The following is a 15,897-nucleotide window of genomic DNA, read 5'->3' on the forward strand; positions in this document are numbered from 1 at the left end:
GCCCAAGTTGCCCAGTTTAGTTTTAATGTATTTTCTTCACCTTTAGGTGTTAGAGGATGGGCCTAATCAGGAGGCACTGTCACTTTATAGAATCTCAGTATGGGTTTTGGGAGGGCTTACATGTCTCTGATTTTTGGTTCCTAAATGAGGTGGCACAGGAATGCCTGTCACCTGCAGGCCCTTGGACTTGAGTCAACCCCTGCCCAGTGAGTCCATATCCATACATCCACCCTTTTTTATTTTGCATTTTGTGACTTCTTGTACCTGATGCTGTTCTGGAGTTCTGGCTGTGGGCAGCCTGGCCTGTCCCCTCCCAGCCTGCTCTCTGTGCCCCTCCCGTGCCATCCCTTTCATGATTCTGGGGCCTCCCATGGAGGTCTCTCTGTAGTCCCTGCCTTGAGTTCTCAACAGCCTTTAGACCAGGGATTTACTTGTGATGAAACTGATAAAAAAGCCACATAGAGACCATCTCCCAAAAGGGAGGTGCTTCACTACCTTCTCCTATGACTCTTAACCACAATTTTTTTTCACAATTGCTTTTTTGTTTGTTTCTATTTAAACTCTGCAGTAGGGAATTCACAGGAAAAATGCAAGGAAGGCCAAAACATTTAAAACATTTGCAGTTGGAAATACTCAAGTTACTAATAGACTGCTTTGCTCCCTGGTCTACAGTTCTTATGTCTTTTGTGGTTCTCATGTCTTCACTATTTAAGAACCTCAAATTATTTTATTAATTTATCTGTGTACTGATCTCTGAGCTCTTGTTTAAATAAGGCACAGTTGACACGGTGAAATGAAGGCAAGTGTTTATATAAATAGATTTGTGCCGCCCTGGCTGTGAGACGGGAGGAGAGCCAGCCCTGCCTCGAATGTGGGGCAGCGCAGTCCTCAGGGTGCTCTGCCTGATTCGCAGCTGCCTCCCAGCTGATGGGAAGAGCAGCTCCTGGAGAGCTTCCAGCCCTGCCTGGCTGCCTCGCTGGCACAGAGCTGCTGTGCTCTGCAGCCCCGGCAGAACCGCCTCTAACAGGCCATGGCGTTAGGCTGCACATCGGTGCTATTTGTAACGTTTGCCTCCCATTTTCTAATTTCCCATATAGATGTGTGCTGTGCATTCTGGTCTCCTGTTTTTACAGCTGTTTTCTATGAAAATTCTCAGGGTTTTATTGATGGGTCATTTTTGTTTGTTATCTGAGCCTCAGTTTGGCTATAATATGATGATAAGAGTAACTTTCTGTGAAAACTGTGATGTACATTTGCTTGAAACCTGATCCCTGTTGATCAGACCCTTAAACTAAAAACTTCAGAACTCTGAAACTGGTCCCTATGAACTGCTTTCATTTCAAATCCAAAACACAAGCAATTTTTTCATAGAACTGTTAATTACTGAGTCCTATTACTTCATTTTGCTCCTTGAATTGAAAGGTCCTGCTGTTCATGCAACTGTGTTTTGTAATAATACAATATAATACCAATGACTCTGACCTATTAAGGAGTAGAGACATTTTAGGATTGCCAACATCTTTCATACATAATGCCACAATCAGAGAATGCTACTATTGTTTCTTTATCTCTGTACTTCATCTGCTGATTTAACACAGTCCACCTTTGTAATTCATTTGCTAATAAAGAATTTAGTTCATATTACTTTCCATCTCAGATACCACGGTGACTTCTAATATATCTGTTTTCAGGCTGCTTTGTTCTCCTTTGTTCAAATCCAAAATAACCCGAAGGTTTCTTGGGACAGAATGATACTGTGATAGAAACAATATTTTTCCACTAAAAAGTCATTTCTGACATTTTCATTTTGAGTCTTTGGACTTAAGGATTATAAATCTTCTTGAGTGTTATTAATATTCTCAACCTTCAATATTCTAGTGAAAGTATATTGTGTAGTTAATTCAGGCAGTCTGATTATCCATTAAAGATACTATGATTTTCTTTGTGGTACATTAGCTTTTAGTAGTTTTTTGGTTTTTTTTTGTTTTTGTGGGTTTTTTTTGTTTTGTTTTGTTTTGTTTTGTTTTTTTTTTTTTTTTTTTTTTTTTTTTTTTTTTTTTTTTTTTGTTGGCTGCTTTTATTTTCTGGTTTTGTTGGTTTTTTTTCAATTCAAGCAAACTTACTAAAATGCCCCCAGAAAATTACTTATTCTATAAAAGATAAGAAAAATGTATAAGCATTTCAAATTATAAGGAAATAATCTTGTTGCTTTTTTATTTCTTTCTTGGGTTGATGAATACAATTGGGAAGTAAAAGCAAGAAGAATGTATAACCTTTTTTTCTCACTTTGCCTTCCTCTTTCTATTGAAAGGGTTTGTGAGTTTGTGTCCTCCCCTCTAAATAGCTGCACAGGTATCACATTAAATCTCTTGGTTCATCTGTGGATTTCAGTGTGAAAGATTTTCTCTTTGGATTTGGGTAGTGTCCCTTGATGCAGGAGAGAGACATTTATCTTTATGTACATCTACATATGCTATACATAATAGAAAACATAATGGACCTTAAGACAGCAGATGCCTGGCCTGGAGGAGTCTTTGTACAGCTATTTGAACAACAGTGCAATAACATCCTTGGATAGCAGCTCCTGGAAAAAATCTGTCCAAAAAAGTCTCTCCCCTGTGTGGTGTGCATTGAGGCACTTTAGTGAAACAATGAGACTGTACAGAGGTTTGGTGTACTGCAGAGACCTTTCAACTGCTGGTTTTTCTGAGCCCTTTTCATTGACTGAGTGAATTGTTAATGATGCTGAAAGAGCAAGACAGTGGACTTAGAAGACTTATCTGAATGTGACTGAAAATGATGTTTCTACTTAAAAAACTCAGAGCTTCATACATAGAACCTCAGAGCTTATTCAAACTCTTCAAAGTATTGTGTATTTTACATTTTTTCTTTTTCCTATCAGGAGAAGAAAGGAAATACCAGTAAGTTCTGTGCCATGTTAGTCTTTTAGGATTATGAAGATGCAGGCAGACCAGAGTAATTTCTGATTTATGCTGCTTTGTGTTGGTCCTTTGCTGCTTATTTCCCAGCAGCCACAGTACAAAAGCTGGCTAAGCCAGGGCTGGAAATGGACATGACAGAAGATGTGCTCTGTGCTTCTGGAAGATGTTTTAGTCAGAGCAGCTCAGCACTGACAGGTCCAGCCACTTCACACCACTCCAGTGTCAGGAAGGAGACAAGACAGCAAACCACACAAATCCAGAATTGAGACATCTGCATTTTGGCTCCATCCTCTTCTTTCTGCTGGCTGACAAAACCTCTGTGATTTCTTATTCCAGCTATAGGCATTCAGGGATGAATGTCTGGAAGCTTGTACTAAATGGACTGGCAACCTGTTATTTTAAGGAAGATACACAAAACTGAATTGTTTATTCCTTCTCGCTTGCCCTGTTGGCAGGGCACAGAGGAAAGCTAGTCCTGCTCTTGCTGCTGCCTTTCTACTTGGTGGAGAGCAGAACATAAAAATTTATCAGTTTGTGGAGATAAAAAAATACTGTCTAAAGGACTGGCCTCTAAACTTTTGAAGTTTTGTAGTCAAATCAACTGGCTGGTCTTGAAATCTTGGGTGTAGAACTTAGGGAAGTGTTATGTAGCTCCTTTGGGATCACAGAATTAACAATGAAAATACATTTCTGACACCTCTCCTATGAGGAAAGGCTGAGAGAATTGGGATTGTTCAGCCTGGAGAACAGAAGGCCCCAGGAGACCTTCTATCCACCTTCCAGTACCTAAAGGGGCCTGTAAGAAAGCTGGAGAGGGATTTTTTACAAGGGCATGGAGTGATAGGACAAGGGATTTCATCTTTAAATTGAAAGAGGGTCAATTCATGTTAGAAAATAGGAATAAACTTTTTTATAGTGAAGGTGGTGACACCCTGGAACAGGTTGCCCAGAGAAATTGTGGATTCTCCATCCCTGGAAGTGTTCAAGGCTAGGTTGGATGGGGCTTCGAGCAACCTGGTCTAGTGGAAAGCAGCCCATGGCAGGTTGGGTGGAAGGAGATGATCTTTAAGGTCTCTTCCAACCCAAACCATTCTATAATTCTAATTTATTTTAAAATATAAATATTAAAAAAAAACCCAGAAAACAATCCAACCATATAATTTCTTTTATAAGCATTTTCCAAGCAAAACTCTCTGTGCACATAGCTGTTGTTATTTTTGCTAAGCCACATAATTTAATATTTCATTCTTAGTTAATATGCTAGAAAAAGATTTACTTGGAAACATGATCTATGCTGACTAATGGCATCAAAATAATTCAGACCAAAGCTGAATAAATAAGTAAATTTAAATTGTTTTAGTTTTGATTTGCATTGGGTTTTTTGTTTGTTTGAGTTTTTGGGTTTTTTTTTAATGGTAGAATATCATGTGTGAAATTAAGAGCAGATAGAAATTAGGGTAAGGCAGAAGTGAATCTGACCTGAGCTGACCCATCCAGCTAGCACTAATCTTGCTACCTAGCAGCCTGAAAAATGTTGCAGTGGATCACATCCTTACTGTTTCAGTACTCCTTTGTAGCCAATTAAATGAGAGATCGTGGTCAAAGTCAGGACTTTGAATCCCTGGTGTTTCATCAGAAAGTGTTTTAACACCTACTCAAAAGCCAGTCAAGTGTAAAATTTTATAAAAATGAAAGTCTGCTTCATGAATTATTTTGGTTGTTTGTTTTGACTGAAATTGAAAATGAAAGAATAGCAATATTTTTATCCACTAAAATGTCAGCCTGATCTCTTGGCTGTTACGTACTGAAGAAAAAAATCAAAGGTCACCTTTCCTGAGCAATCTGTCCAGATCTGCAGATTCTGGAGGGGCTCAGAATTACCAGCCTGCCACAGCCTGAAGAGAGAGCTGGTCACAGCCCTTGGAGGTGATGATTTTTTCCTTGGTAGCTCAAGGCAGTCTCCTAGAGGTTGTGTTTTAACGTCAGATGGAAAACTGGTCTCCTCAGCAGCAACATGATGAACCATTGAGGAACCATCTCAAGAAGCAGCCTGGGACTGGATGGTGGCCCAGGGCACTCACTCCTGGCTCCCCAGCAAACCTGCCACCAAGCATTTCAATTCCAACCAATCAGCAGATTAGAATGAGAAGTGGCTTTTATTAAAGTATTTTGAGTTAATCCTAGCAACAAGTTTTGGTCTGGAAGTCATAAATATTGGGGTTTCTTTGCTGACTAAAAAGAAAGCTTCATATTTTTTCCCTTGAAAACATTAAGGAAAGTTCCTGCTTTAAAATGAGATGGGTCTAAAGTGTGTGTGCAGACTGTGGAGACATCTGCTGGGATGCTGGGAAATGGCAGGCTGCAAAGTGCAGGTGGTGCAATGATTCAGTCACGAACATGCCAAAAATGATTAATACTGCGGCATTCCCTCAGGGCTGGCAATTCCACGTTTTATCCACCAAGGAAATCAAGTGCCCCATCTTAGTATTTCTGTGCTGATCACTCTAGGAGAACACTTAAGACCTGCATAAGCCCATCCAGACATAAAAATGTGTAGAAAAGAGAGGTCTGTGGAAATGCCCTGTAATCATGGGTGAGCCAAAAGAAGCTGGCGTGCTGTGGGGCAGAGCAGCTCAGTCAGCCCTGACCACACGACAGCTTCCTGTGGCACCCTTGGGATGGAAGCACTTTTCCTTGCAGATGGAAATGAGAAACAGCCTCTTCTTCTGCCCACCAGCTCTGGCAGTGGCTGAGCCAGGACCAGCAGATGGGACTGGCATGGCCACGTGCTGCCACATGCAGAACCATGGTCTGAAATGAAGCACCAGCTTTCTCAGTTTTGTTATAAAATACGAATCGTGGTTTATGTCTGATGGTGTATGCAGGCCTAAATTGAGCCAAAATTTTCAAATTCATAGACTTTGGTGGAATCATGGAATGAATTCTGTTCCAATACTTCCATGTAGCCTTAATAATCTTGCTAAGATTAAGGAAACTTTCATTTTACCAATTGTAAAAGGTGTGGCTGGGGAGACAATACATACCTGTTCTGGCTATTTGATCAAAATTACATTCAGCATTCAATTTTCCTCATATACTTCTCTATATATCTATTTAACCTGCATCTTTCTGTCTAAAATTGAAAGATGTTTGAAGGGCTGGAACCATCTTCTAGACTTGTGTTTGAAAAGTGCCTTTGCAGTGATATTTTCTGCAGGTCCAAGACTAAAACAAGAGGTGGAGGCGTGCTCATTTTAAATTTTTCCGCTGAAATTTTCAAATGTCTGTGTACAGACAAAGCTCTGCATATTTAGACAACTAACAGCATTTTCACAGACTCTGGCCCATTCTCAGCCTGCACCCCACATTACACTGAGCTCAAACCCACGATGCAGCCCAAGTCAATGTCAATGATACTCTATAGCCCTTTCTCCTGCATCCATCATATTCCATTTGGAAACCTTGTTGGCCATTGGTGGGTGGAAATTGCCAGTAGAGATCAGGGTGAAAGTTTTTACACAGCTGAGTCAATTTTGCTAATGCAGAAACAGTGCACCAGACATCTGGTTAGAATTATTTTTATATTCCATCCTTAATAATGAATGATTTCAATATGAAAAATCTGAAGAGAAATGTACGCTTCACTATAGTCTAAATACTCACACCATATAGTCTCCATACTTTCAGACAAGAGCAAAGCTGAAAAAGCTAGGAGAAACTATTTTTATTTTGCTAAGTTACAAATCTCATGTAATTGCTCAAGTAGATGTTAATACTGTGGTGTTCTACAGCTATTTTTGATTTAAAGTACAATTACTGAACTTACTGACTGCTTATACAAATAGATTAGTCCTGAATTATCCTAAGCATATTAGCTGTACACAGTGTGACTTTGTCTGATGTGATAGATGCAAAAATATAAATGAAAATAGGATGTGTTAAACCAGATACATAAACAGGATATTAGGTTCCATTTGACTTAAATGTATTTTTCTTGTTGTTCCCTACTCAGGGGCGTGCCTCATTAACACATGAGAAACAGCGTTTTGCCCACGAACATCGTGAAATGAAAAATCTAGAAGATATTGTTAAAGATATAAAACCGTCCGTGCTAATAGGTAATTTCTTTGACTTTAAGGCAATGACCTTATTCTTTGTTGAAAAAAAAATGGGGATGTGGCTTTGTCTGAAGAGAAGATCAAGTTGCTCTGAACAGAGTTTACCTTTGTGTGTTTTCAGAAAACACTGGGTGCATAATGGACTCTATTAAGCAACTGAACAAATAGTAACTATCCAAGCATGTAACACTGCTGTCATTCTGAGCCATCCATTTCACAGGGGAAAGAATCTGACTGGGTTTAAACATCTGATGGAGGACCTTACCACCTTCCTAAATTACTTCTGGTGTAATACAAATAACCTCAAACTTAGAGTGAGAAAACTGAGCTAAGCTCATGTAAAGCTATGCAAATATGGTGCTGTATCTGAGTCTTTTTGCTCACATTTAGGTTCCTTAGCCAGCAGTCCTTTTTGCAGACCAGAATGCATTTCTTTTGTAAAAGCTGAAGGATTGTGATCTCAATAATGGATTGCTCAGCTCTCTGTAGTTTGGTTATTGTATTTCAGTGACAGTTTCAGGAATGAGCTGCAAGTACTCTTGGTCTTTATTTAAATAAGTAAGACTTGAAGATTAATCTATCTAGCTAGTGAAGTCATTCATCAGATTCTAGAAAACTGAAATACCACAGTGATAATTATCCTACATTTTACCAGCTACCTTTTTGACTATGCCTACACCACATGGTCCTTGTTCAGTAAAATCTACTTTTGCCAGTGGTCATCAGTGAGGTAAATGAAGTGTTTCTTTTCCTGTGCTACACTAAGATATGACTGGCAGAGGAGACAAAGTGGTCTAGAGAATTTACTTAGTATACTACAAGGCTGAAAAAGCTAGAGAGACAGAAGAGTAGAATGAAGGAATATTTGTCCAGATAAAGGTGTGTGGATGCTTAGGGAAGATTTGCTGCCATGAAATAGGAGTTTTACTGTGTGTAATTTTTATGTATAAACCTATGTGACTCTTCCCTCAAGGTCACTTTCTCTTATCAGTTCTGTATAATGAAGTCTCTTCCATCAGAAACAGCAATAGAAACTAATATTGGGGATTTTTGGTTCAAGTGACTAGACATTCAGTATGTTCCCTGGAGTACCAGGAGTCATGGGGAAATACATTGATAGTCCTCCTGCCACTGTTTTACTTAGCTCTGTCTGAGCAAATCCTTATACACATTTCATTGCCTGCAATGGCTCAAGGAAAAGCCTTAATTTAGATAGACCGAGTCTAAGAAACTGCAATTAAAAAAAAATAGCCATAAGCATTTTGTTTTATCTTAAATCTGAAGATAGTTGTCATTCTTACTGTTGTCTGTCCAGAAGCAGTTTTAGAAGACATTAAACACTTGGCAGCTGAAGATTTAACCAGAAACTAAGGTGTATAACAGGCTCTTATACAACTGTTCATCAAAGACAGAGTGGCTCAGCTGGTCTGTCAGAGCTTTTGCATCTAAGCATCCCTGTCCATTCATGGTGAAGTACAGAGAGCTCAGAGTTGCAAAAAAATAACATTATGTGACCAATGATAACATGCTCCATGTGGAATCAGTCAGAAAATACTCTGAGATACTTTAAAGAAATGTTAGTCCTGAAGCACAAGCTTAGAGCCAGCTCTGGGCAGTGAGGGCCCCTTTCACATCCCCCCAAGGATCTGGAGCTCTTCTCAGGCAAATCCCAAGCTGTCCTTTTAGACTGGGCACTGTCAGGATGCTCATTTGAGCATCAGTGACGAGATGTTACAGTACTGACTTGAGAAAGGCTCAAGTTCCAGGCTGTCCTTTCCCAGCCCAGATTTTAATTCATTTCCACTCCCCAAGAGAGGGAAAACAAGCTCTTTTTCCTGCTTTTGAAACTCAGATGCTGTGTGGAAAACAGAATGGGGTGTCAGGCACTGGGGTCTCTGAGAAAAAAGGAGGCTACCTTCTCTCCAAGCCAGGTGAGAGAGGCCTCCAGTAAAACAAAGATCCTTAGTTTTACTCCACAATATGTATATCTGTTTATTTGCACTGAAGGTGTGGATATCCTTGAATTCCCAGCTCTTGTAGATTATTCAGAAATATGGATGCACTTGGCATCTCAAAAACATCACACACCCCCCTCTTCAGTCGTGAATTACCTGAGGTCCAAGATCTAAGTACTGGCTGCAAGTCTGCAATGCAGCAGCAGAGTGTAACCTAAGTTAGATGATTTCATTGTGCAAGAGTGGCATTCAGTTCCTATGAATAGCATTTATAAGTGTGGACAGTACAGGGAATAGAAAAGCATCTCTTGTGCAATGAAAAGGGATGTATTAAAAAAACTGTTGCTATCAGACTCAAAATTATTATTTGTTAGCTTAGCTCAGATGCAGAAGGCAGAGACTTTACTCATCATGTCAGAAAAAACCTGAAATCTGACACACTGGATTTGGGAGAAACTATCCAGTCTGTTGCACAAAACTTTAGGATCCAGAGCTTCATCTATCTAGTCCATATTGGACCTAGCTGCAGGTTAAGTGATAACATTTTTATCTTACACAAAGGGCCTGAGAAAAGGGAAAGGAGAAATTCACCTGATCGTACAGGGGCAAATAGGTTCTGCCTTATGCTAGGGATAATACTGAAGTTTCACTATTGCAAAATCTTTTATACAAAACTTTATTCAACTACATGTTAGGAAAAAGGTTGAACTCCATTGTAAAGAGGGAAAAAGAGAAAAAGGAGCTCTGTTCTTTTACAAGTGACATACATGTCTTACCTTGAATGAATTTAATTTGTCTACTTGTTATATGTGTGTTTTCTTCTTTAGGAGTTGCTGCAATTGGTGGTGCTTTTACTACACAAATTCTTCAGGATATGGCTGCTCTAAACAAACGTCCTATAATTTTTGCTCTCAGCAATCCCACCAGCAAAGCAGAATGCACTGCTGAGCAGTGCTACAAATACACACAGGTAACCAAATATTAACATCTTTCCAGTATAACTCATGAAAAGTCTTGAAATTAAATTTTAAAAGGGAGGAGGACAGAGGGTGGAGTAACAGGTACTAATCATGTCTCTGGACATAGATAAAATTAGTTTAATTAAGTAACAGTTTTTTCAGATTTTATCAAGGCAATTTCACTGAATTCACTGTGTGCTTGCACTCTCACAAAAACATTTCATAGCTTTTATTGGTGTAGGCAACACTCATAATCTTTATTATAACCAAAGCATCATTCACCATCAATCATTAAAGCATTATGAACTGTACCATTCTGTGTAATATATACACACAGTGGCATGCTTTTCATTTGAGATTTCATAAATACTCTTTAGGGTAAGAAAATACTTCAATACATTAAACAGAATCTTTAAAATCATTCTGTTTTAAGAACTGGGGTAACTGACTATTCTTACAAAGTTTTCTGTTACATAAACATAGGTAAGAATTAAGGGAACCAAGCTTGCTGTTTTATTATAGAAGTACTGATAAACACATTATCCTGGAATTCAGCCTAGAATTTAAAATGTATATGTACCTGACTGTATGTGTTTCATAGTGGATTTCCTGTCAAATACAGGGCATTTTGAATGACAGTTTCTCAGTGTTTAAAAGACAAATTTAGCATGTCCATTCTCCACAGCATGGATGTAATTACAGCACAGTGCAGGAGCCAGGGAAGCAATCTACATGAAGGGTTGGTTGTAGTGGGTAACCACATGTGGTAAACAGAGCAAAAGACACTCTGAAGTATTTGATCTGTCACCAAAACATATAATAAGCAGGCCAGGATTATAGTGCATGACACCAAACAAAACAGAATATTCTTCTGAAGAGTTGAATAGCAACAGTGGCCTATTTTTAAATGCACTACAGTGCATTTCAATTTCCAGTGCTCTAAAATAGGCAGAGATATTTCTGATACAAAGTGCTTCTGAAGTATTTAACAGTGATATTTATCACTTTAGCAGTGCTAGCATAAATAAAGGCTGACTTTTCTTCCCCACCTCAATTCAGTGCTTGAATTCAAGGGTACACCCTCCGCAGAGAGGCAGGAGCCAGGGGCCTTTGGGCTGCAGACACTGAGCCTGTGTAGTGCCTCTCCCACATGAGCTGCAACCTGAACTGAGTTAGAGGCAGATCTCTTGTCCTCAGGACAGGTGTTACAGTGTAACCTGTACCCATATAGCTGAAGTCTCTTAATTCCCCCAAAGGGGCTGGCTCTTCCCTACTGCCTGTACCAGTCTGGGCATGATACCTGGGCCTGCCAGCCACAGTCCTACCTGGCATTACCCAAAAACCTGCTGGGAAACATTCTAAGGGTTTATCAGTACTGGCAGGTGCCTGAGTTGGTGCCTTCACCCTACTCAGTATGTTACAAAGAGGGGACCCCTGAGGTCCTGGCAGAGGAGGTTCCACACTGACCTGTGCAGTTGCTCTGTGGGATGATGTTCCTGGGACAGAGCTTGCACCTTGGTCATTCTGTTGAGCTGTGGAATGGGCTCAAGGGCCTGAAGTGTGGGATTGGGAAGAAAAGAGAGCTCTGCCTGCCCACAGCTCCTCAGAAATCACCCCATCCAAAAGCAGGACATTTAGTTGCCTTAGTGTCATTTTGGGGTGCTTTGCTATTGGGAAAAAAGTCCAGTAGCATCACCTGTTGCTACCATAGCAGTATTGCTCACTTTGGGTTTTATAACTCTGTACTTGCCATGGAGCTCCTTCTGGCATGGATCCACAAAGTGAATAATGAGTGCTGGCTTCAGTTTCCCTCCTTCTAAATGGTACAGATCGGGTTAGACAGCCACAGAGAATGACCAGTGATCTCCAGGATCTGCATCCTAATGTTCCTGAGACATACTCAGGCAAATAGCTCCAACACCCTCTCAGAAGAGATGATAAATAGATTCAACCCAGCTTCCACATTGGTGCATATTTAAAAGGATGTGAGAAATATTTCAACAGCAATCTCTCAATTAATGTGCTTTCTTTTTCTTCTTACAATTTAGGGACGTGGGATTTTTGCCAGTGGAAGTCCTTTTGATCCTGTCACTCTTCCAAGTGGACAAACTCTCTATCCTGGACAGGGTAACAATTCCTATGTGTTCCCAGGAGTTGCCCTTGGTGTTATTTCATGTGGAATGAGACATATTGATGAGAATGTATTCCTCACCACTGCTGAGGTACTGTATTCAAAATTATTTAAATTCCTTAATTTAGTGACTTAATATTAATGAGCAATTAAAGAGCAAAACTTTAAAACAGGAAAAATACTGCTTTCTGTGTAAGGCCTTTATTTGCAAGGTGTATTGTTCTTTATAAATTGTATTTGGACAAGTCATTTAAAAAAGTTAACACTTGGCTTAGGCTCACCTGACATAAACTTTACGTTCTGTTGGGAAGGATAAAAAAGAAAGATTTCAGTACTGTGCTACCACAGGTAAATGCACATATGTACAGTTGCACAGGCACATAGGTTTGATTTTAGATTGAAAGGAATTACTATGATTGATGTTAGTAGCTTTGGGGTGACTCATGTGTGAGTGTTTTGCTTACAAAAAGTGTTTGAATTTGAACTACGGAACAATAAAAAAGAGGGAAAAAATGCTGCACCAATTAGCAGATGTGTGAATGCATTATTCAGCTCCTGCAGCTTCTCTAAGGAATATTTCATTCCAGATTCTTGCTCCTTCTGTGCTCTTCATGGTTTAAAGGGAAGAAAGTGGTCCTTGGCTCTCACTCAAGGGCAGATAGACAATGTGATCCTATGACAGGCAGTATGTCATACAAAGCTTTCTTAAGGGGTGGGCACTTGCATGCTGTCCTTGTTGGACTTTCAGAGGTTTTTTATGGTGCATGCTATGGCATCTTTAAAGAGGTTTGCTAACAGCCTGCCCTCTGTAAGAAAGACATTCACAATTTCCATCTTTAAAATTAGTAAAAAGCCCAGCCTGTCTCCACTGGCTTTAACCATCATAAAAGGGCAATGATCCATCTCCTCAGCCTTTGGGTAATTATATCTTCCCTTTAAATCCTCCCTTGTAATTTCAGTTGGATATGGTGATCCTCACTTCTGGTCTAAACTGCTGTGTTAAGAGTTGCCCTACTTTGTTGTAGAAGTTGCTTCATTTTGGTTTGTGTGAAATGGTTCCTGTATGGTGAGAGCTGATGACAAAAGGTGGCAAATGTGTGGATTGAACTGTGCTTCATATGACAGTCTATGAAGTCAGAAAAAAATCAGTTCTGAACAAAGAAATGTAAGAGTCAGGGAAGTAAAATAGTATCAGAAATTGTGAGGAGGCTTTTAAATTCTCACTTGAGGTACACATTCTTTCCTGACTCTTTGGTACAGGTTTTGCTATGCATTTGCTTTCCCCTAGTAAAAACTCTAGAAAAGTTTGACATATAAAAATGTGGGTTTTGTCTTGCATAGGAAGTTCTGTTGGTGGCGGGATCCCCCTTACTGCTCCCAGCTCAGGGCTTTCACATCTGGTCTCCTTACGTGTGAGGGGCTCTGGGGCTTGGGTGAGCTGAGCTGGTGGGTGCCAGAGGAGTCTGCCAGAAGAGGTGTCAGGGCTCTGAAGGCTGGCAGGGCTGTATAAGCCCTTAGCTGAATAATTACACTGCAAAGCAAAAGCAAAAGTGCTCTTTTCGTTTTATGTTCTTGGCTTTTTTACTGGAAGGATAAAATTAGAATAGTTTCGTGGGGGTTTTAGAATAGTGCTTAGTATTCCTCATTTGAAATGGAAGCATCCCAGATGCTGCAAAATTTAGATACCCAAACCCATGCATTTTGGGTAGAGGGACCTTCTTACATTGCCAAGGTAGCTTACCTGAAAAAAAGAAATTACAAAAAGAAAGGAGCCCAAGCTGCTTGCCTGCACCTCCTGCTTCTTGCTTTGCCACATCTCCAATTAAATCAGATTGAAGTCACAAATAAGTAATTATTATAACTAGAACAGATTTTTATTTCAATGTTCTTTCCTTCCTGCCAAGTGAAATAGAGTGTAATTTTGACTTTGGATGATGAATCTAAGGTACTGTAAGCTGTAATATCTCTTAACTGCAGGCAGTTGCTCTGTGATGGCAAGGGATGCTGCCTACCAAACACAACAAAAGAGGCAGAGAATTATGAACTAATGAAATAGTCTTGCATGTGTGACTTGCAGTTTAGTTCAGAAATAATCCTACAAAATCTTTTCATTATGGCGAATATGTCCTCCAAAAACCAAGATGCCCCCACTTGCTTTATGCCATTTTGTCTTGGTTGCTTTCATTTAGATTCTGCAATAAGGCTTCACTAATTTTTCTATTAAAAACTGGAATTAATTAATATTTAAAACATGAAAATAGCCATACTGGGTTGTACCTAGGATCCAAACAGCTTGGTATCTTCCTGTGAAAGCAATCACTAGCAGAAGCTGAGGAAAAGAGGATAAATAAGAGAAATACAGAGTGATCCTTCTGCTGAAATGGCTTCTCAGATTCTGGCAACATTTACTGCATGGCCTTCCTGTGCTGGATGTTTTAACTCTGTATGGGTTGTTCCTTCATAAATGAGCCTAGTGGCTTTTTAAACATGTTTATACATTTTAACATCTTTTGGCAATTAGTGTCACACTTTGATTATGAGTCCTGTGGAAAAAGAAACTCAGGATTTTCTGCTGTTTGATGATTTGGTTTCCCTACAAGCACCATAAGAAATGTTCGCCTTCAGTTGTCTTTTGCATTTCCTTTCAGACTTCTCTTTTTCTCCCAAGTCTATTTTTTTGTTTCCTTGATTAAAAAAAAAAAAAATTATCATGTTTTTTATTCTGTATACCCCCTCATGATTCTACCCCATTTTTGTTTGAAGTATGTGGAGAAAAACCACCCCCTGCTCAAAGTGGTGCTACATTCTGGATTTATACATTGGCACAATTATGTTTTCTGTGCCACCTCTTATTTTCTCAGTAATCCCACATGTTGTTTCATCATTTTTTTCCCCTGCTACTGATCTGATGTTCTCAAGGAGTGTTTTTCAAACACCACATGAAGTGGGTGTTGTTCTCTTTGGAAATGCTTGAGTTTGTGTTTTTGCATAGTTTCCAGTGCTGTTACAGGAGTATGTCTGAAGGAACAGCATGGCATCTGTACAGTTGCTCTTGCTACCTCTCCCACTTTGAGCACTGCCCAGATATTTTGTGGCTTGCCTTCTATCAAAAACAGAATCACAAAAGAGAAGTACTCCACTCCTGAACCTTTAATTTTCAGTGATGCATTGCAGTAAGAGCAACTTGCTGTTGATTTCTTTCGCTTTCATCTTTCCTGCAGAGCCCTCTTAAGCTGTTAACATCAGGGACCTCATGTTCTAAGAGCCTCTTTACATTCAGATGCACATCAAAGGGCTGTAGATCATTTTGAAATAGCCTGGTTGCTGTTACGGAGAGCAGTAACTTGATTTTACATTCTCTTAGCTCCCCCTAGAGGGTTTTTCTCTGCTGTATTTCTCAAGATCAGGTCTAAATGTAAACAAATACTTTTTCTTCACTTGTTATACTCAAGAGCCTGTTGCTTTTGTCAGCATTTTAACTCCAAATGGAAGAACTTAGGACAGCTACCAACATTCTAGTTAATCTGCATAAGAGAATACTGAGTTCTTTTGAATCTGGGGTTACTTTATTTCAAACTATTTACCTACTTCTGTTGGAAGGGACAGACACCTGTTCTGATGCAGTCCCAGATGTTTACAAGCATATGTACAGGGTCCTATTACCCGATGTGACAGGAAATGTGGGAAGTTTTGTTTGTGCTTTGTTTCAAGTGTTTTCCTAGAATATTCCCTCAAAAGTGCACTTCTTGCTTTCTCTTTGGGCTTTGTTATCAGTTGCAAGTCTCTGTGTTT

At 39.6% G+C, this 15,897-nt stretch overlaps 1 protein-coding gene across 2 annotated transcripts in view; it reads left to right on the forward strand.

Moving 5' to 3' along the window:
• The window catches only part of ME1 (malic enzyme 1), a 152,863-nt gene that overhangs the window by 134,096 nt on the left and 2,870 nt on the right, over positions 1 to 15,897 (forward strand). For both annotated transcript variants that reach the window (XM_053973257.1, XM_053973258.1), the window contains exons 10-12: positions 6,955 to 7,060; positions 9,843 to 9,985; positions 12,023 to 12,196. In XM_053973257.1, coding sequence (XP_053829232.1) covers positions 6,955 to 7,060; positions 9,843 to 9,985; positions 12,023 to 12,196 — 423 coding nt within the window. The remainder of the gene's footprint in view (positions 1 to 6,954; positions 7,061 to 9,842; positions 9,986 to 12,022; positions 12,197 to 15,897) is intronic.

Source organism: Vidua macroura, chromosome 3, assembly GCF_024509145.1.
Source record: "Vidua macroura isolate BioBank_ID:100142 chromosome 3, ASM2450914v1, whole genome shotgun sequence".
In the NCBI taxonomy this organism is placed as follows: Eukaryota; Metazoa; Chordata; class Aves; order Passeriformes; family Viduidae; genus Vidua; species Vidua macroura.